Consider the following 22,656-nt stretch of genomic DNA (forward strand, 5'->3'; position numbering starts at 1 on the left):
TTAAAACTTTTGGGATCATCTGTTATTTCTCACACACTGGTATCCTGAATTTTGGAGCAGTTTGGCACTAAAGGAGGAATCTCTATTGTGTTTCAGTAGTAAGCAACATTGTTCTCTGTCTATGAAAGAGAGGGTCTGAAGGGTCTGGAACAAGTTCATTAGGTGTGACTTAGCCAGAACCTGTGATAGAAAGCTTAGTGATATTCCTTTTGTCCACCTCAGAAAGATTCTGTTAAACAAAGATTTGTTTATTTCCAACAGTTAATGATGAGAATTATGAAACTAGTACAAGCCAGAAGAATTTCTAAATTATAGAATAGACATGGAGCATGATTTTTAGAAGGGCATTTAATTCCCGTTTTCCAGTTTGCCTGTTGTACCTTCACACTTAATTTCCTTTTTCTTCCGGAGAAATAACAAAAAGAAATATTTTAATGGAAAATGCAACCATTGCCTCCTCACAGCAAGCTTTACAGGTACAGCAGAGAAATAAAAACACATCAGGTGACTTTGAGGCTGTATTTCAACACTGATTAAACCAGCATTTTAATACTCCAGTCTTAATTTTAGTTTCCATTTTTAATTTCCTTTGAAAGTTATTGACCTTTTGCAAGCCATTTGCATGAAACATTGAAGTGAAATTTCAGTTATCTTTAAGTTTACTAGGGACAACTTCAATTTTTGCATCTCTTATACCCTCACAACAAATTTTGAATTTTCAGCCTTTTCAGTCAAATTCAGGAAGAAAAAATATATAGGAAAAGTCTCCAAAACACCTGTTTTTCTGTGGGGTCCCAGTGTGCCCAATTTGTAACTCTGTGAGCTCAGGAGTTGATTTGAGGTGGAAAATGTCTCAGAGGCGGTGGCAACTGACTCTGGGGTTTCTTGGTGATTTTCAAGACTGAAGAAGTAATCATTACAGCAGCCGACCCGGGCATTGGAAATGCAAGTCAGATCATAGAATAACATCTGGCACAACAAGTGCAATGACGCCAGAAAGCTCACCTGGGGAGTTTAGGTACCAGTTTTATTTTGAATAGGCTCTTCCAGAATTGTAGCAGAGTTGTCATTGGTCTTGTAACATTAGAAGAGAAAACACTGCCATGACAGTTTTAAAAAGCTGTGACTTACTCCTCCTTCACAAAAAGGTTTTCTGTGATAATGGACTGCAATGGACTGGAGACTGGTGCGAGAGCAATGACCATCCCAAATCTGCCACACTACCTCTCTATAAGCTGTTTAGGACTATGAAATCCTGATACTATTTTTTTTTTTAGATTAAGTTGACTGAAATAAAAATGACAGGAAGTCACCTGGATTCATCTAGGAAAGTGAACTCTGCATAAAAATTCTAGAGTAGGAAAACCAATCTTAAACGCTTAGAATTGCTTTTAAGTGTACATATGATCAAAGAGAGAAACTGGAAGAAGTTGGATAAAGCTTATCTGGGGATGTTTATTCCACAGCTGTATACCTGGGCTTGCAGTCACTTGAGTGGTACTTCAGTCATATCTGTGTTTCATTCCTGGCAATAATATTTCACAGAAGTGAATCAGAGCACTTGCTGTTGCTGCAGCAGCCTCAGCAGAAATGTCCCGGAGTGCAGCACAGACAGGGAGCATGTGATCAGACACTCGCTGCTAATGAACTTGTGGATGGAGCCCCTGGAAGAAAACACAGGGCACTGCAGAGTTAACCTAGGCAAGGGCCGTTTCTCCGTCGGATCCTGCTGCTTTTCAGGGAGCTTCCTTTGCGAGGTATATTTTGGAGGAGCTGTGGGAGGGGGAGATGCTGCTGCTGCATGTTCAGTGCAAAGCCCGTGGCTGTGATAGGCTGGAGGGACATGGATACTCTGCCTATATATGCTGGCAGCTGCATCCTCTCTGCTTTGTAGCTGTCACTGAGGAGAAAAGAAGGGCAGTGAGAAAGGCAGGGGAGAAGCAAAAACCTTACCAACTCATTGTAAGTAATATTCTATGTCCTTAAGGCTTTATGGTTATTAAATTCAAGTAGGTGCATTTGTATTAATGCAACAATTGGTTATGGGGAGTGGGATCTCAGTTAATAAACAGCCAGCTTGTGTTATTTTAGGGATGATGTTAACAATAATAACATTTATTTTTAATCCAAGTTTGCACAATGTAATGTACACCTGTTGTGTTGTGTTTGCTTTTTGTTACATCTGATGTATGTCAGCTGTAACTGTTTATATGCGTTTATGTAGAATCCCATGTATACAAAAGTTTCTACCTTGCCTTTCCAAGTACAGTAGTGTTTGCAGTAACCAAGAAGAACTTGAGAAATTCTCTGCCAAATATTCTGAATAATAGAATTTCAAGATAAATTAAATGCATTACTTTTTTAGGGTGAAGTTTTCCTCAGAAATAACCCTTTCCCATCACTGTAGTAAGACCTCAGCAGGGAACATTATGAGGTTGCAAACACTGTGCCAGTGACAGTAAATTAATACAGCCAGCAACTTCTGGAAAATGCAATTCTTTAAATAAAATGTAGGGGTTATAACATATACTCCTAATTCTTGACTGTGCAAAGGTAGAAATACAGTGTAGATCCAGTTCCTTTTTATTTGTGCTGAAATAAAATCCATCCTTTGGCTCTTTTTCTGGCAATATCCTATTGCCAGCAGAGGAAGTTCAGCTTAACAGTGGCAACAGCTGCAAAAACCTTCAGTTGGGTTCAGTAGCAGGAAGTTATCATGGCTTCAGTGGTGTCACTGAAACACCACGAGCCCTTAAATTACATTTTGGTCTGCAACAATCAGTTGGCAGAATAGAAAATGTACTTGACTCATTGGAAAGAGACACAGTTATAGCTGTATTTCCTCAAAAAAAGTAAAGTTTTAGGTGCTATTAATGTGTCTATGCATTCTTCCTGTCTGTATTTATAAACAGGAGCTGCTAAAAGATTTTATTTTGTTAGCTGTTGTTTATTTTAGTTTGATCAACTGGAGAAGAGGGAGACATAAAATTATAATGCATCAAATATACCTCTCTCCTCATTTGTTCTGCTTTTCCTCTTTTCCCTCTTTTTTCTGCTTTTTCATCTTTTTTTCTTTCTCATAATGAATTTCATGGTAGCATTTAGATATATTTTACATTCATATTTAGTAAATATGAAAAAACCCACCCAGATTCTAAAATCATAGACAATGCCTTTTAACAGAAATAATGAATAAGCTGAATGTTACCAACAAAGTACTATACCTATAAATATCTTTAATAATTGCTTGTGTGTAAATTACTCATTTGTATGGTTCAGTTTCAGATAAAGTAGAAAACTGCTGGCAAATGAAGATATGCAATCTCAAGACCAGCAACAATTTTCAATAACTTTAGTAAAATAAAATGTGTCTGTATTCTAATTTCAGTGCTCTGAGGTAGGAGTAGTTTAAAAAAAAGCAACAAAGGATATGTCAACTTTAAATTGTGTAGTATACTTGTCCTCTAACAAATTACAGCAAAATAAAAGACCAAGGAGTTTATATAGGAATAAGTAAAAAAAGATATACTGATGTAATTTAAGGTTTAACATGTTTTTATTTGGTTTTACCTGCAGTTTAGAGCAGAACTCAGTCTTTTCCAGTAAAGTCGTATTTGATCAGAAGTATGCAGTGGTGACAGTAGCCATTGATTCTTGCTGGGAACAAAAATGCTCAGGCAGAATATATGCTTGTTAAAATTGTATTTTATCAGTCAGAGTGAGGCTGTCAATGAATTTGCATACAGACTACTTACAGTGTGGCAGAGGCTGATAGTTAGGCACGGCACCTCCTGAGAAGCTGTGCTCTCCTCACTTGGAGTTCAGCTTGCAGATACTGAATATGCTGAACCTCATCCTGGGAGGTGTGGGATCTTTCAAAGTGTGGTGACTTTCTCACTCTTTAGAGGCCTTCAAGAAGATCTACTCCTATTAAATACTTTAGAAAGAGGATGAGTTTCTCTGAAATTTCCCTTTAATTTTGGAAACTTGGCTTGCATTATTTTGCAGTTTAAGTTCCTTCAAGTGGATATTTTGACTGCATGCAGACTGTAACACACATCCCTTCAGAAAGTACAGATCCTCTCTAACAGCACTTTCATTTTAAACCCTAAGGTGTGAGTTCTCTGAAATATTTTGCTTTTTAGAAAATCTCTGTATTTTAAAAATATACTGGCATAGAGGGAAGGTCTCTCCCTATGCATTGTGTTGTTGCATTGTACATGAGTTTTATGTGTGTGCAAGTAGAGATATTCTGTACTGGTAGAAAGATGAAGTAATTTGCATTTTGATAGTACTCACTAGTGAGCATTACAGTTGTCTGCTGGAGATGGCTTCCATAGCAAGTACTACTTTCAAGCAGTGAAATGAGATCTATAGCAAACAGTTCAGGAAGAGAATAAAAATAGGGATGAAAGGGTAATGGGTCTTGTCACTCACAGAGGAACAGATATAACATGGGAGATGAAAAGGATGACCACTGTGTTCCTGCAAGGAGTGTGCCTTCACAGTTCCCCCGTGAGATACGTGTATTACTGTAGGTAGGGGATTTTAGGAAGGAAGATGCATGAATAGAAAAAAACAGATTTTTAATTTCTTGGTGTTGTCTTTGGAGGAAAGAAGGGTTAAATACTTTGCTTCAGATTGAAGCAGTTTGACATACTTCACTGCATCAAACTGAATTGTCAAAGTATTAGAGATTAAGTAAATATTAGTTCATATCAATTTATAACAGTGCAACCACTGTAGCACATTTGGGATGAAAGGCTCAACCTTTGAATCTTAACATTTAAGCTTCTGGGTTCAGTTACTTCCATGCAAAACAGTGGGTTTCCCCTGTAATTTAATTTTTTACCGGAATTTTGCTATTGCAACAGTGATTAATGACAGAAGCAGTGCAGCCAAAACAATGCTAGGATGAGCCAGTGAACCACCCATTCTTGGGAAGAAGTAAAGTTACTTTATATTTATATTTATTTATATTTATTTATATTTAGATATAATATTTTATTTGCTTATCCTGATATCCAAAAATAACTTTGTCCAAACTTCTAGTAATAAAAATAATAATATCAGCATACTGTGTAGCAACAAGATGATGTAAATGTCACATCCTATAAAACATACCATGTATGTTCTGGTAATAAAAGTAATTTTTTTTTTTTGATAAAGTAAATTTTTTTTCTGTGTGTTTGTAAGCTGTGTTGAGCTTACACATAATGTGATTTAATTTATGCCATTTGATTTGTATTTTAGGAAAAGACCACGTGATCCACAGAAGTTTTTATGTTAAGTGGTCCCTTTTATTTAATTACTACCAGGTAAAGCTAGGGAGTAGTGTAGTGATGCTCTTACGCAGTGATGCTCTTACCTGTCTTGAAGCTGTACTTGGGGTTCACTGGAACCACAGATGTGGAATGAGATACTCAGCTGAAGTGATCTGTGTGTAGAGGTCTGTAGGAATAACTGTAGCACTGTGGTGAGCAACAGCAGTCCTGGAAACACCAGTCCTAATGTTCTGAGTCAGTTCAGTCTCAGGCATCTCCCACTAATTTGTCAGTTGTTTGTTAAATTCTTTTTTTCAGCTTTCTTCTCTGAAATCAGAGGAAAAAATAACAGATCATCTCATGCAAGTTCTTTAGGGCATGCTGTAGCAAAGAATCCATGAATAAAGTAGCATAAAAGAAATAAGAATAGTGTGACTTAAGAGTTAAGTTAGAGATGCATTGAAAAAGAAGTGCAACAGTACAGTATTTCAATTTCTTCTGGCAAAAAATATCCAAACCAAAGAACAGAGCCTTGGTGTGTAATTAGATTGCTGCCACATAAATGCATATTGATTGCTGCAGTTCATGCTGATTTCTTTAGAGAGTTCATTAAAATTTTGAGCAATGAACAAAGATGTGTTAAATGAAAATGCACATAAGATTTGGGGAGTATGTAAAAAATTGAGTTATCCTGATTTTAAAGGAATAGAAACGAAACTCCTCACTTAAACACAGGTTTTCAAAAGGGAGTTGACACACAAAGCTGCCCACTGCACATTCTAAGGACTGTAATGAGCACTGATAATGTATTTCCAGCAACGTAGTAGGAAGATATGAGAAAGGTCCTAATACCCCTTTATGAAAGGTAGAGACAGAGACAAACACTTACATGATAATGAAAGATAACACTAAAACTGTAGTAAAATCGCAACAGGAGCAACCATCTCTGGGGATCTAGAAGTCCCTACTGTGCAAATCCTTGCTCTCCCAAGTGTTTCATGACATACAGCAGCACCCTGCCTTCTCAAATAGAAGCAGCAGCTGCTCCACACAAATCCCAGATCCTCTGTTTGTAGCAGCAGAGACATGTCTAGGACTGTGCTTATTAATGTCTTTCTCTTGTGATGTTACAGTACTAATTCAAATTTAACAAAGCCCAGGAGGTTCTGTTTTCTCAAAATTCTCAGTTAGAAATCATTATCACAAATACTTGGTGTCTGAAAAATTGTCTTCTACTTATCTATTATTCACATTGTGCTTAATATAATTATTTCCTTACCAAGTGAAGATCTACAGGTGTGTGAGCTAAGCACAATAGTTCTTGAGACCAACAGTGAGTATCCTTTTTTCTCTTGCCAGTCTTCTGACTGGATTCCAAAGAACAGTATCCCTCAATCTGAGCGTATAAAGACTCTGGGACACTTTTTTGGTACTCAGTGGATAAAAAGTTTCAGCCATATATTATTCACTGAGTACTCAAAATGCACAGCTAGACAGAGTAATAAAATTGGGTGGGCCAGGGTGGCAGGAGCAGGTACTGTTATATCATGAATTTATGCTTGCAGAGCACTTTGCAGACAAATTCCAGCTCATCTCAGCTGAGCTGTGTATCACCTTGGGTGTGCTCACACATTCTGCCTATCTCCAAGAATGCCTGGAGCTGCAGACCAACGTCTTGGAAATATGGACAACCCCAGACAGAGCTTCCTCACATTCTCCTGCAAAATACAGTACACATCAGCTTGAAGTGAATTCTTTTTGAAACCTCACAAAGTTTTGTAGATGACAAAGCATGTGCATTTGCAGTGCAAGAGTAAAGAAGCTAGATCTTGAGGCAAGACAGGAGTTGAGAAGCAGCTAAAATGACAGGACAGTAGAGTGGATCACTGTGATTATTATAGCTTGTTATTGCAGATTATAATAGAGACACACAGCAGGCTGTTTTCTTACACTTCTTCTCCATAAGGCAGGAGGGAGCGGATTATGTGCCACTTAACAGTGCCACATCCTTGTGTCAACCAGCAGCTGTAGGAAATAAATCTGTAATTTTTGAATCTTCATCAGTGTGCTTCTACTGTTCTTCTGTGCTAAATTTATTCTCTATCTGTATTAATCTAATCTACTCATATCATGACCATATGAGTCTTCCTATAAATCCTAGGAATAACAGGTTTAAAACTAGTAAAATTCTCTTTCAAAAATAATTGTTTTTTCTCCTTCTTTTCAAGTGTTTTTCTGAGAATAGGCCCTAAACTCTGATACCCATGGATGCTGCAGAATTCCGCAAGAGAGGGAAGGAGATGGTGGACTATGTTGCAGATTACCTGGAGAAGATAGAGAAACGACAGGTATTCCCAGATGTGGAACCAGGATACCTACGGCCCCTCATCGCAGACTGTGCACCCCAGGATCCTGAGAGCTTTGACGATGTCTTTAAAGACATTGAGAAGATCATTATGCCAGGGGTAAGAAAAATGGAACTGTAGTGTAATGTTCAATACTGCATTTAGGTTTTCAAACACCTTAAAGAAAGTGTGGGTTTACCAACATAAGTACCCACACTGATTAACTTTTAGAAGGCAGGAGTCAGCTTTGCATGTTGAATATGATCTAACTAATGTTTTCCATTCTTCCTAGAAATAATCAAATCATTCTTTTGCTTCATGAATGTTTTACTTTTGAAAATAATTCCCTTTCCTCCCTTGAACTGTTTAAGACAAAACTTCAGAACTTTCAATTTCATGTGATATTTTTACTACTTTCATAACAAAGTAAATATTTTACAAAATAGTATTTTTATTAGTCTGCTGTGCCGAAAGTGTGTCTTCAAGCTGATCTTTAAATGTTAAAATTCTCTTAGGAGACTTCTTTTTATTAGAGAGTTGACTAGAAAGGATTCTTCCCAATACTTGTTCTGTTGACATAGTCTCTTAAATGTCAACTACTTCTTGTAACTTCTAAGGCAGACGACCACTGCCTAAATAGTAGTCCTTGAATAGATCAGGTTTGGACAGACAATGCAGAACACTTGGCAAAGCATCTGGCATTTTTTCAGGCCTCAAATTTTCTTGTTTTTCCACTCATGGAACACCTTTTTTATTTTAAATATGTACTTGTCTCCTTAGGCCTTTAAGTAGCTTGAAGAGAACTGAATTATTAGTAGATGTTAATGAGGAATCCCTCCTTTGGATCTCTTCAATAAACACTTTGGATTTCTTCTCTAGATGCAGCTAGGTTGTGACGGGACTGGACATCACAATCGAAATGGCTTTAGTCAGTGTACTGTGATGCCAATTCCTTTTCATTGACCAATGCAAATATTTGATATACAATATCATTTTATCTTGTTTTCCTTGGAGCCAGCCTACTGTACTTTAACAGGCAAAAGCTCCAATGAAGTCAGTCGAAACCTCTGCACTCTTTTCAAAGATTTTAGGATGAAATCTTAAATCCAAGGGAGTTAAATCAATGCAGATTAGATAAGAGAATTATTCCCAACACATGCAAATACTTTAATTGCTTCTCATAGATACAATTGCCCTTTCTTTTTCGTTGGAGGAAAATAGTAATGTCTGTGAAGTAGAAGAGAAAACACTTTGAACACCTGAGAACTTTCAATAAAATAATAATGCATTAAAAAATAAGAGATTAATCACTAGAGAGTAGAAAGTGAGACATTGAATTCCAATTATGTCATCAACATGTCATGTTCTCTCTTAACTAAATCGACTTTTTCTTGATATTTATGTGCCCTGCAAATAAATTTACGAAGTGATACATTCTGAAGAAAAATCATTGTATCCTAAATTTTTCCACTGGTGTGCAATGTTAGAGACACAAAGAGCACAATATAAATCCCAGTTCTTATAGTAATGGGCACAGAACCACGAGGTCCTGTATAGTAGAGATTGGACGGTATCTTGAGATCATTTGATCCATCTCCTCTGCTCAAAGTTGAGTCAGCTAGAGCAGGTTGTTCAGGACTATGTCCAGCTGGTCACTGAATATCTCCAAGGATGAACTCTGCTGTCCCGTTCCAAAGTTGGATCACCCTAACAGTAAAAAAGCTTATTCTTATGTTTAAGTGGAATTTTCTCTATTTCAGTTTCTGCACATTTCTTGTTGTCTTGTCACTGAGTACTTCTGAGAAGAATCTGGCTTCATCTTCTTTTCATCTTTCCATGAGGTGTTTATACACATTAATAAGGTACCCTCTGAGCTTCCTGCAGGCTGAACAACCCCAGCTCTTTCAGATGCTTGTCACATGACAGATAGAGCAATTAATCGTCTCCATGGTCTTTCACTGGAATCACTCCAGTATGTCTTTGTTCCTAGTACTGGAAAACCCAGAACTGGATGTAGCATTCCAGGTGTGGCCTTTCCAGTGCTGCATGGAAGGGAAAGATCAACTCTTTTGACCTTCTGGCAGCAGTTTTGTTACCATGGCCCAGAATGCTCTTGGATCAGTGTTTGCTGCCAGGGTGCATTGCTGCCTCATGTTCAGCTTGGCCACCAGGTCCATTTCTTCTGAGCTGCTTGCCAGCCAGTCGATCCTTGCTCTGTGTGGGGCAGGGGGTTATTTCTCACCAGGTACAGGCTTTTGCATTTTTTTAGTCAACTTCATGAGATTCCTGTTGGCCCATTTCTGCAGGCAGTTAAAGTCCCTTGGAATTGTAGCATGACCACACAGTGTATCAAACACTCCTCCCAGTTTTATATCATCTGCAACATTGCTGAGGGTGCACTCTATCCCATCATCAAGGTATTTAATGAAGTACTGGCCTTTCCCCTTCATTCTCCATGTGATCTAGCCTTTAACACTTCCAGGGATGGAGCACTCACAACCTGCCTGGGCAGTTGTTTCAGTGCCTCACCACCCTCACAGTAAAAAAATTTTTTTTTCAAACATATAATCTAAACCTACTCTCCATTTAAAATCATTCCTTCCTGTCCTATCACTACATGCCCTTGCAAAATGTCTCTCTCCATCTTTCTTGTAGGCTCCCTTTAGGTACTGGAAGGCCACAGTTAGATCACCCTAAAGCCTTCTCTTTTCCAGGCTTAGCAATCCCAATTCTCTCAGCCTGTTCTCACAGGAGAGGTGCTCCATTCTTCTGATCATCTTGATATCTGTCCTCTGGACTCATTCCAGTAGGTCAGTGTCCTCTCTTGTACTGGGGATCCTAGAGCTGCACACAGCAGTCGAGGTGGGGTCTCACCAGAATGGAGGAGAGGTGCAGGATCCCCTCCTTTCCCCTGCTGCCCACACTGCTTTGAATGCAGTCCAGGGCACTGCCTTCACCGCTTCTTTCCTGTTGGTGAATGTGCAGTCCCACAGCATGTCCCACATTTTTGTCAGTTCCTCCACAGTTTCCTGTGGTAGGTAATTATCAGTGCACTCCAGAACCCTCCAGACTGTGTCCTGCTGTGCTGTCTGTCCAGCAGATGTGAGGACTATGACCTATGAACATGAGGTTTTTTCCAGATGTCTGAATGCTGCACTCATGTGCTTCTGATCAGGTGGTCTGTAGCAGACACACACCCCCAAATATTTCCCATTACTATATCTTCACCAGTCCTGACTCACAAGTTCTTGACTGGCTCATTGTCCATTCTCAGGCAGAGGCCAGTGCATTCCTGCTGTTCTCTTCCATAAAGGACTATCCTCTGCCTCGCCTTCCTGGTCTGACTTCCTGAAGAGCCTGTCCTCATCTGCTGCATGCAGCACTTCAGTCATGCAAGCAATCCCACAGCATCTCTGTGATCCCAGTGAAATCACAGCCCTGTACCTGCACACAGCCTTCTGTTTCCTTCTGTTTGCTCCCCATGTGTTGTGCCACAGCTTACGGGTGCTTCAGAGAGGCACCCGTTTGTCTTGATTCCCCAGAAAAAATGTGAGAACTCCTCTGTTCTGGCCCTGCCCTAATGCTGACCTCTCAGCACTTCCCAGTTTATGTAGATATACTGGGGATTGGTCTGTTTTAGCCTTAGCTTCTTTCTGAGTTCTCTCATGTCCATGTTATCCTTCCCCCTTTCCTTGCCAGCTTGGTCCATCTTCTTCCCTTGATTGTGGGTTTTCCTCTCAGTCCCTCATCATTCATAATTTAAAGTTCTTCCTTACCAGGTTATCCAGCCAGTCTGCAAAGATGTTTTTGCCCTAATTGTTCAGGTTATATTTTCCCTTAATCTTCTTCCCATGTTTTTCCTGACAAGAATAACATTTAAAAGTACATCTAGTGTTTTTTATCTGTAGGATTTAGCCACTGTTTGACCAGGGAATGTCTTATATCCATTTTATAAATGAAGAACTTCAGAAAGGGCTTTTTCAGAATGAATAAGTAATATGACGTATCATAAACCCTTGTTTTGCCTGTAAGCTATTGGTGGCTCATAAGTGATTCTTGTTTCATTCATGCTGACATCTTTACTGTGTTAGTTTTTTCAGATATTTGCTACTTACTGTATGACTAAAAGTGTGAAAATGGTGTTCGTTCAGAAGGGCAGGGATCAATTGTGTAAAGTGATAATAATGCAATGTCGATTGCTGTCTTCACCCTGTAGGAGAAAAGCGTTCATGAGTAGTGAAACATCTTTAATTGTGATATGTAAGGTAGACCTTCAAAGGGCAGTCCACCCAATGATAATGACAATAATGGTACTAGGTTCCTGATTCTAACACAGAGACAGAGGGAATAACTGCAGAACTCTGATCTCCACAGCAGGCAGACAGTAGGAAAGGTTCTGCATGTAAACATGTCAGTCTCCTTTCACTCTCAGATTTGTTTTGTTGTCCTTCTTTTTAGAGCCAAAAATGATTAAGTAGTTGTAACTGCAAACTCAAGATGCTAATTTTCCTCCCATTGGATCCATTAATCTATGAACTTTCAGCTGAAGTGCCTATCCTTAGCGTGTGGTATAGGAAGACTATTTCTTAGACTAAGCAAGTCAGAGAAAGACATCCTTAGAAGAAATCTTGGAAATAGAATGTCTCTGAGAAGCACTAGAGTGGTAATTAGAGTGAATCCAAGACGTTTGCATCAGCAGAGGGCAAAAAACCCAGGCATCAATTATGTCAGGCTCTTTGCAATATCTGACTAAGTGTATCTGTTCCAACATGGTGAAAAAAAAGAATTTTACAGCTGCTTCAAGGGACGGGGAGGCAAGAGGAAGAAGCACAGCTGCACTTGCCCCAGGGCTTTTAGCTTTTTCGATTTGTGTAAGTGGTGCAACTGGAATCTGCTGTGTTTCATCAAGCAAATGGCTCCCAGCTAGCAGTCAGTTTAACTTGATTAACCTAAGATGAATGTCACAAGTCTTACAGATCATAGAGGATTAGAGCTGGGGAGATGAACAGTGGCAGCTCTGGCTCATTACAGGCATCAGTGAAAGTTTGTGCCTGTGGATCTTATCGGGGACCACTGCTTCTTGAATATTTTATTGTTTTCCCTTGGAGAACCACGTCCTATCCAGGTTTTTTTTCTGATTTGTGAAGGAAGGCATTTGCCACAAGAGCTCTAAAACTTTGTTACAGCAAAGAAGGATATCCTGACCAAATACGAGATACAGCTGAAAAGATTCACAGTGGATTGTCTTTGGATAAGTGATTTGACAGGTTTCAACCTAGTGGCCATTAAAAATGAAATCTTGAACATAGGAGGTACAGGGCTAGTTTAGAGAGTGGAAAATTGTCATGGATAGATGTTTTCATGTGAAAGAGATGTGCAAATTTGATGGATAGAAGATGTTTTCATATGAAGAGATGGGTACACTGCAGCAGGGAAAGTGATACCTGAATCATTCTGTCAAGAGTTTAGACAGTTTCCCCTTAGCATGGATCACATCCCTTAAAGAAGAGTTGGTTGTTGGCGTGAGGAAGGTTAGAAGATGAAAGAAACAGATTATTTGCTGCATGCAGAACAGTGTGGTATAGCAATTCCTGAGTTAGCTCTAGAACCAGAAACCTTATCACAGACTGGGAGAGAGGAGTGTAAATGCTAAAATTCATCAGAGAATGAATATGGAACAAAACAGCACAGAAACACTGAACTCAGGTAAGAGATAATGTATGGTCATACTATCCTCCAGCTGTAATAGAAGAATTCCAGTACTAAAAAGGAAATAAAATGATGTAAGAAAAGGCTAGCCTTTAATAACTTGGCAACCTCTAGACTTCCAGCTATGAAAAAAATCTTACATAGATCTGCTGAATTCTTGCTTACAGCTGTGGAAGCACTTTTTTCAAAAACTTGCCTTTTACCTTGAATGTAAAAGCTATTTTTGCCAAACATATCACATATCACATTATTTCCACTGAACACTGCTGTGTGGCTGTGCATTTCCTGCTTTCAAATTTTATTAGATTGGAGTTGTGGAGCACTATCAAGTATCTCACAGATCCTTAAAACTGCTTGGATGTTACATAAGAGAATTCTAAATATTGCTTTGGCAATTGACTACCATTTATGCAGTTACCATGTTGTTCTCTCATATTAGTTCATACAAAGTGGAATTGTATGTAAATCAAAACTTGTTAAAGAGAGATGGGAGTTTAATTTTCTACAGAAGGTATTATTTGGGATGGGTTGTTTCATTTTGTGGTGAGGAGCTGTTTGGTCAGATTCACTGCCTGAGAATTAACAAGCAACATGAGAGTGTGGACAAGAGAGTTCTGTGGACTTCTGCTGCACTGAAGACACTCATCCTAAGTCTGTTGCATGACAGAGATGGAAAACCAAAATACCAGAGTCCCTGGCAGTAGAGACTCAAGAGCAGTGAGCCTGAGCTTGCACAGAAGCTCAGGCTGCTATGACCCCACAATTCTTGTCTTCTAGGAAGGAAAATGGAGAGCTCTGATTTTGGCGCTGTTGGGGGTTTGGGGTAAGAACTTATTTTTATTTTTGAGTAAAAGCTGGCTGAAAAAATTACAAAAAAAAAACAAGGTAAGTTTTTCTAAAAAATGGAATCCTGTGTTACAGCCAGCTAGTCAAGAACTGTTGGCTTGTCACAACCTCTAACCTTTTTTGATTTTGTGACAAATTGCTTCTGCTTCCTGTGTTAGTTAAAAATAACTATTTTCCACTTAATACAGGTGACTCACTGGCACAGTCCGTACTTTTTTGCCTACTTCCCTTCAGCCTCTTCCTTCCCAGCTCTTCTTGCAGATATGTTGTGTGGTGGAATAGGATGTGTGGGCTTCTCTTGGGTGAGTTTACTCTGGTGTGGTAATGGTGCTTCACTTTGCCAGAATTTTAAGCATTTCAGTAACATTCTACAATGAAATTATTGATTATTAGCAGTGAAGTCACAGGAGTATTTTTGTAGGCAAATTTCCTTGATGAATTAAGGGTTTTCACATAGACACCCTGAATGATTCCAGGAATAAAAGGCTATTTCCTCATACAAGTTTTGCTCTTGAAAAATCACCAACATTTAGAGCTAGTGATAGAAATGCAAACATACTGGTAATCCAGTAATAAGTATGGCTATAGTTTGTTATTGTTGCCATTGTTGTTATTTCTATTTTCACCTGATGAATGGAAAATTTTCTTACAACCTCCACATTCATATGAGGCATACTCTTCTTAAAAGTGGCTGGTATTTGATGTTGAGAAAAAATATGCAAGATGAAAATCCTAGCTTTGACATTTGATAGTCATGGCCTATTTTGATATTTTTTAGTAAGTGTTGGAAACTATATGCACAAAATGGTCTTCAGGTCCCTAACTTGGCTGGTGACATTAGTCATCTAGTCTCTATAGCAAAAGAAAGAGACTAAGAGAGAGAATTATTCTTGCTCTGGTTGATCTGATTTCTCTTAATGGTCTAGTGAGATTATTCCCTCTGCTTTGTTTTTCAACACAGGCTGCAAGTCCAGCTTGCACAGAGCTGGAGACTGTCATGCTGGATTGGCTAGGGAAGATGGTTAATTTGCCTGAGGAGTTTTTAGCTGGGAAGGATGGCCAAGGTGGAGGAGTCATTCAGGTAAGAGGGGACACGAAGAAAGAATACAGATTGAGTTCATGAAATAATGATTTTGTAAAATCTTTGTACTAGGACACTAATGAAGGAATTTTTTTTTTTTTTTTTTGCTGCCACATGGGTTCCTTTCAAATTTCCAGAAGCACTGATGGTCTGTGAGAATGTTTATAGGTAGGCAGGATCATTCATGAAAGTATTGCTTTTGTTTTTTAGAGCAGCTGATTTCTAAAATATTTCTCAGTGAGGAATTGTTAGTAGTTCAATTTAAAATTCAGGCTTAAAATTCAAATCAGAATTGTAGGATGGAGAATTCAACTTGTTACTCAGTGAACTGAGCTCATACTTATCAACAATATGCAGCAATGTTTCATAGCTGAGGTTAGAAGTCTACCATTTATATGTGCAATTGTTTATTTCAGTTAGTTTCCACAGAACCTTGGAGATAAACTTTGATTAATAGAAATAGCAGAATGTAGTAAAAATTTTATCAATTTTTGCCAAAGAGGTTGAAATTTCTTTAAGTTTTTCTTATATAACAAAAGGAAATATCAGTATATTATAATAAAATAAAGAGCTGTTTAAAATGTGAACCTAAGCAGTTCTACCAATAGATAATACAATTTTGAAACTACACTGCATATCCAAACTAGAAAAAAGTCCCCAAACTTTGACGTTGACTGCTGAATGAAACTTAAAATGTCTGAGCAGATAACCTGAACAGTAATGAATATATCATCAAGGGGCAATCTTTCATGCATAATAGAGCTATGCTGTTTGTCAGCCATGGCTCCACTAGCACGTGATCATTCTGCAAATGCAACTCTGGTCACAGCTATTATTCTGTCTAAAATAGATTGCTATGAAGAAGATTGAAATGTAAATAATTGTTCTGTGCTCCTGTGATAATCTCTGAAGTCTGGTCATTGAAGGCCAGGGCACAATCCATTTTATCCAAAGACAGGCTTCCAATATACATCTGATTTAAATGCTAGAACTGGGGGCTTCTTTCTTTGATCTCAGCTGCAAATGCCTATAGTGTATTCCAATGAATTCTTCCCAACATCTACCCAGGAAAGAATGAATTTAATCCAAATGCTCTCATTGTCCTAGATGGACCTGTACCTACACCAGTGTATTTCCAGTATACATATAGTTCTTTACTCATCTGCTTGCTCTGTTAGTATCTTTATCATGAGGATTGCTAGGGAGAGCTTTGTGTTCAAGAAATCAAGCTTCCCTCATGCATCGTAGCAGCATCTATTTTGTACCAGTTAAAGCAAGCAATTATGCCTGATTGTTATCAGCAGGAAATATTTCCCCCCCAGGCTGACAGTGCTGGATTGCCCATAATTTTCATCAGAAACTGGTCATTTTCAGAATCGAAAGTGGGCTCTCTGTTCCAGCTTATGATGCAGTCATTTGGGCTGCAGATCTTGTCTTGCTCTTGAAACAATAATGATCCAAGCAAGAGAGTGTGAGGCAAAGACAATGTGTGTGAAAGTGCCAGTCATTCTGTTCCTAAATGCCAAGTAATTATTGTGCTATTGGGTAAAACTGAGCCTGTGAAAATTGCCTCTTAATTACATTTGAAAGTCTTTGTCAATATGAAGCACTTTGTTGTTGTGTGCAAGATGACACTTCAAAATGGTAAAAGATGAAAGAAAATTTTAGTTCAGAGCTCTGGTGGACATGAACATCAGCTCTTGCTGATATTTCCTCTGCCTCTTGAGCCTGCTTGCCATGGCAACCTTTGTTTGCCTGTGGTAAAAGCAAAGGTATCATCATCCTTCACTTAATGCAGAATACAGCATTCAAGAGGAGAAAAAACAGCTTTCAAAAATAAGTGAGAAAGCAACTTTCTTCCTGAAGTTTGTAACCTGCTGTTCATTCTAGATAAATTGCTGGAAAGTGTACCTGCTTTGAATTTTAAAGAGTTTTCTTGCTCTGCAAAGAAAAAGTATTTTAGGGGTGAGACAAAATTATCTTTGGCCTGGCAAAGAACACTGCTGATTTATCTTACTTGTCAGTTAGCCAAGTAGTTCAAGAACCAAGGCGTTTTTTTTTTCCCTCAAAAATATTTAGCACAAGACTTTGGTGCCAAGTGTATAGAAGAGTATTGCAAACCAAGCAATGCAAGCAGTGGGAAAAGCTTCAGTGTAAAAAAGGTGACTCAGTATAAAAAATGTGATTTATCGAAACTGAGGCAAGGGGGAAAAGCCTGTGTCTATTGTGAGACATCCAAAAGCATTTCCAGGTTGCTGGATTCAGGTACCTTTAGGCTATGTCCCAGCTGTATATGAGGAGGCAAAATTCAGCTGGGAAATATGCCCTTTTCTTTTCATCCTTGTTTCTGTAAAAGGAAATTCATACAAGAACTGTTGTATACATTGACTACGCACCAGTATAGATGAAGAGCCAGGATATCTGGGTGCACTTCTTAGGAAGTGGAAGCTATTCTTCAGCCTAAGTCATTTGACCACCCAGCCACCAGGTGATCACCAGAATAGTGGGAGCCTAAATTTCCAGATATCAAATTAATGCCTTAGCCTTTATAATTTCTTACAGCCATTTTCTTTTATGTATTAATGCCCATTTTTGTAATATGTGTATTCCATTCATATCCTGGAAATGCACCTACAGTGTAAATGATTATTTTATTTCATCTATTTTGACTTTTTAGACAGAAAAAGTAGGAAGATTTCTCCATGTTCTGATATTGTGATGAGAGCTCTGTCTTGCTACAGACCATACACAGAATAACATTATTTGAGGAGATGGCCAAATTATGTTTTCTGTAATTAAAAGACCAAATTTCCTTTGCCCCTTGCCTCCGCATGGAAGTTCTACCTTACTTGACCAAAAGGAGTAATTGTATCCTAATTCCATACTGTATCTGTAATCATTCCCTCAGTTGCTGAAATACTGTATGCAGCAGCAGCAGGTATAAAAAATGCACAAAAAATGCAAACTAGTGCACAAAACTCTCCAGCTTGTGTTAATGCCTTGGGGTCTACATTCCTCAAATCTCACACTACCAGAAAGGCAGAAAAAATGTATTAATCATTGGCAATGCATTCAATGAGTGTTCCGGGACTGTCCTTTTCCCTGATTACTACAATTACGTTGAATTTCAGCTGGATTGCATTCATTCACTGTTGAGATGTTGACATGTGTAGAAGGGAGCTTGGTCTCATATGAGTAGCTCAGCCAACTTCAGTGTAGGAGAATGATCCCAGTGAGTTCAGACTTTCTCACATATGAAATCTGTCAGATCAGGCTCACCTTCAGAGAAATAAAACTGCTTCCCAAATATTTAATTATTTGTTGTAATTAGTAAGTATACTCAAGTCTTCAACAGAGGGAGGAGAGAATTTTGGTACAGGACAAGAAACATCACTCCAAAATTAGTTTGTTGACACTGGGGTTATTTCTGAGACAGAGTTACTAAAATGAGTGACTCTATTCAGAGCACTGTTATGATTCACATGATGTTTAATCAACTTTGAAAGGATCTAAAAACTTCATCTTGCTTACAGACTCCCCAATACATTGAAACTTATGAATGTGTATTTACAAACTGCTATGTATAGTTTAAAAGAGTAGTTTAGGGCATGTTTCAGGTGCATTTTCTAGATGAAAACTGTATAAAGAATTTCTGTGAAATTTACTGATAAATTGATACAAAAAATTATTTCTCTTATCACAGTGTATCCAAGACACATTTTAAACTGATGTTTTGTGAGTTAAAGTGTAATTTAGAAATAACGTGTCGCTGTTCTTTTCATCTTTGTTGGTGATGAAGAAAACATACATAACTAATACTTTGAAGTACAATTAGCTATATTGAATCATAGCAGTTTTGGTTTTTCGGTGTTTTTTTTCTCTTTTAGTCACAATAATTTACTTGCCCAAGGTAATTCTAACATGAAAGGAGGCGTATAATTAGGCATGTGTCTTGATAGAAGTGAGAGTTGGCATTCAGGTTGTGATGGAAATTAGATGTGCAGAAATCCAGAGTAACAGAAATCAACAGTTACTCTGACATTGTTATGAATTAAGAGCAGACTGGTGCCTGGTTTGAGAGCCTTTTCACATTTAAGTCTTAGTGAGTCCAACTTTGTAGCACTTGGTTGCAAGGCTGTTGGCTAAACTGAACAAGTATAGAGATTTAAGAGAAAAGGCAGAGGCATTGGGAAGGAGGCGACCAAGATCAAGCAGAGATTCCTCCCTTGCTGCAGACATATTTTCTAAAAAAATGAAATTGCACAGTTTCTCATCTGCATTTTCTGTTAACTATTTCACAGATTAACACAGAATGAATGTCGCTTTTCTTCTTCTGCAATGTTTTCATTTTGAATTTTCCCTCAATTTATCCCACAGGGAAGTGCAAGTGAGGCCACCCTGATTGCACTGCTTGCTGCAAGGACAAAGACTATCAGACAGGTGCAGTCAGAGAAGCCTGAGCTGACAGAAACAGAGATCATGGGCAGGCTAGTGGCTTATGCTTCTGATCAGGTGAGTATCTCTCATTAACTTGGAAACAGTCTATACTTAACAATTTCTGCCATCTGACTAGGCAGGTAAATTTAGTATAAACTCTTTGGATTGGAGACTATTTGATTTTGGTGGTTTAAATCTTACTGTACATCATAAGTGTGTTCCACGGGGGTCCGTATTGGGAACAGTGTTGTTTAACATCTTCATTAATGACAGACAAAGGGATCGAGTGCACCCTCAGCAAATTTGAAGATGACACTGAGCTGAGTGGTGCAGTTAACACACCTGAGGATGGGATGCCATCCAGAGGGACCTGGACAAACTTGAAAACTGCTCCGTGGGGATCTCATAAGGTTTAATAAGACCAAGTTCAAGGTGCTGCACCTGGATCAGGGCAACCCCCAGTATCAGCACAGGCTGGGGAATGAACAGATGGAGAGCAGCCCTGCCCAGAAGGACTTTGGAGTGCTGGTGGATGAGAAGCTGGACATGAGCTGGCAAGGTGTATTCATAGTCCAGAAAGCCAAACATGTCCTGGGCTGCATCCAAAGCAGCATGGCCAGCAGGGCCAGGGAGGGGATTCTGTCCTTGTGCTCTGCTCTGGTGAGACCCCACCTGCAGTGCTGCATCCAGCTCTGGGGTCCCCAGCATAGGGGGAACATGGACCTGTTGGAGTGAGTGCAGAGGATGGACATCAAGACGATCAGAGGAATGAAGCACCTCTTCTGTGAGAAAAGGCTGAGAGAATTAGGATTTTTCAGCCTGGAGAAGGCTTTGGGGTGACATAATTATGACTTAAAGTCTATAAGACAGATATGGGGGGACTTTTTACAGGAGCATGTAGTGACAGAACAAGGCAGAATGATTTTAAACTGTGAGTAGGGTGATTATATTAAAGAAATTCTTTATTGTGGGAATGGCAAGGCATTGGAACAGGTTGTCCATAGAAGTTGTGGATGTCCCACCTCTGGAGGTGTTCAAGGGCAGGATGTGTGTTCTGTGCAGCCTGGTCCAGTAGATGTCCCTGCTCATGACAGTGGGATTTGCAGTAGTTGATCTGTAAGGTTCCTTCCAACCCAGGCCATTCTATGATTCTGTGGTAACGGAACTGCAATGTCATGTGTGCTATCATAATATAAAGGATAAATATCCAGATGTCAGTGTCTTTATAAAGAGCTTGTTTGAAGTAAATAAAGATAATTAAATAAGGTATTAATTTCAGTCGTGTTTAGTAAGTCTAGGGTACCTTTTGTCACATCCAGTCTTCTATGTCCATCTGTGCACACAGTATTTTCCTCCTACAAGCACATGTGCAAGCAAACATCCTCCTCCTATATGCATGCATGGGTACAGATGCATGTACACAGAAAAACCTAATCCATGAATAAAAGCAAATCAGTCACAGTACTTGAAGCAAAAACATTTTTTTTTCTCTTTAAAAAAAAAAAAGAAAACCTTTAAGATATCCATCTGCCAATCCAACTAAGAAATCTTGTAAGGAAACATAAAACATAATCCTTGGTTTCTGACTGTGAGTGGTATTTAGCAGACTGAGTTACACTAAATTCTCAGCAGGCCATGACTATGAGAGGCTTTTAATGTTAATGAAAACAAATTCTGCCCATGTGAGTTCTGCTGCTGCTATGTTTCTAACACGGTAATCCTACTGAAGGGCCATGCAATGTTGTTTCTCTTAATATGTGTGACATTTTCTTTCCTACATGTCAATGATACAGAAAAAACCCTTCTTTTAGTACTTACTGTTTATTTTAAAGTAATATCTGATGTGCAGAGTAAAATGGCCAAGTTTCAGCCTTTCTTTGATTTACTACTAAGTATATGTTAGAGAGCACTGTAGAAGTTAACACTACACTTGCTCTTTGCTGGTGGGAAGAGGGATTACACTTGCATGGTGAGAAGATTCAAGACAAGAAAATATGAGAAAAGATAACTGCTTTCAAGAGGTACAAAGGATATTTATCCTTTCTTTTTGTTTGTTTGGGACCCTAAGGTCAGTATTGCGCAGACCACCAGTCCCAGAGCTATTACCGATCCAGTGATGCACAAAACCTTTTACTTGTTTTGACTTTTTTGTCCCATATAAGAGGCTGACCTGAAATGAGGACTGACAGGCCTTCCTGCCTACTGAAGGTCAGAGGATCTTATGTTTACGGAAGGATTTGCCTTAAGATACTGCTGACCTTTCCAAGCAGATTGTTACCAAGCTCACCGTTCCTTCTGCATTAAGAACAGACCTGTGTGACTCATAGGCAATAATCCACGAAAGAAAGTTCAACGCAAACCATTCAGTGGAAGGGAAAGCTATTCACTGATAGAGCCCAACAATACCAGAATGCATTTAAAGAAGAATCTTGTTACAATTTTTGAGTCTTGATGAAGCAGTTTAGAGGTTCTGACTGGCTAATGACCTCAGTGTATTATTGTAGTTTGCTTATTTGCAATTCTAGTATAAATAATTTCTAAAATACATTTTTCATTATACACTTGAACGAAGTATGGTATTGCTATGCCACACACCTCATTTTTCCACTTAAAAAGTTATATTTCAAGTCTAGGCTTCCAAATTTTCTCAAGTTGGTGCCTGATTAGTTACCAAAGCACTTTGAAAAGGGGCACTACTGAGACACAAATTAATGGTACATCTGCCTTTAAAACATGTAATTCCACAAATATGTCTAGCTGAAAGGCAAAAACTTCATGTAGTCTAGTTCAACAAAATTCTGGATTGTTTTGTGATTATATGCTAAATTAAAATAGAATTAATAAGCAGTCTTAGGCACTGGCAAAAATCAACAAGGAGATTGTGAATGAGAATAGTCATGATAGGAAAAGATGAAGCATTTTCCTCTTTCACATTAATGATGATTAATGAAATTATAGAAGATAAAATAGCTTT

General features: G+C 38.6%; 1 protein-coding gene across 1 annotated transcript in view; it reads left to right on the top strand.

The window, feature by feature from the left end:
- Positions 1-1,902: 1,902 nt before the first annotated feature.
- The window catches only part of DDC (dopa decarboxylase), a 53,087-nt gene continuing 32,333 nt past the window's right edge, over positions 1,903-22,656 (top strand). The window contains exons 1-5 of the mRNA XM_041475927.1: positions 1,903-1,962; positions 7,493-7,729; positions 14,353-14,466; positions 15,126-15,245; positions 19,623-19,757. Of these exons, the coding sequence (XP_041331861.1) occupies positions 7,529-7,729; positions 14,353-14,466; positions 15,126-15,245; positions 19,623-19,757 (570 nt within the window). The 5' untranslated portion in view covers positions 1,903-1,962; positions 7,493-7,528. The remainder of the gene's footprint in view (positions 1,963-7,492; positions 7,730-14,352; positions 14,467-15,125; positions 15,246-19,622; positions 19,758-22,656) is intronic.

The sequence above is a fragment of the Pyrgilauda ruficollis genome, unplaced genomic scaffold (assembly GCF_017590135.1).
Source record: "Pyrgilauda ruficollis isolate IOZ18807 unplaced genomic scaffold, ASM1759013v1 scaffold37, whole genome shotgun sequence".
Taxonomy (NCBI): Eukaryota; Metazoa; Chordata; class Aves; order Passeriformes; family Passeridae; genus Pyrgilauda; species Pyrgilauda ruficollis.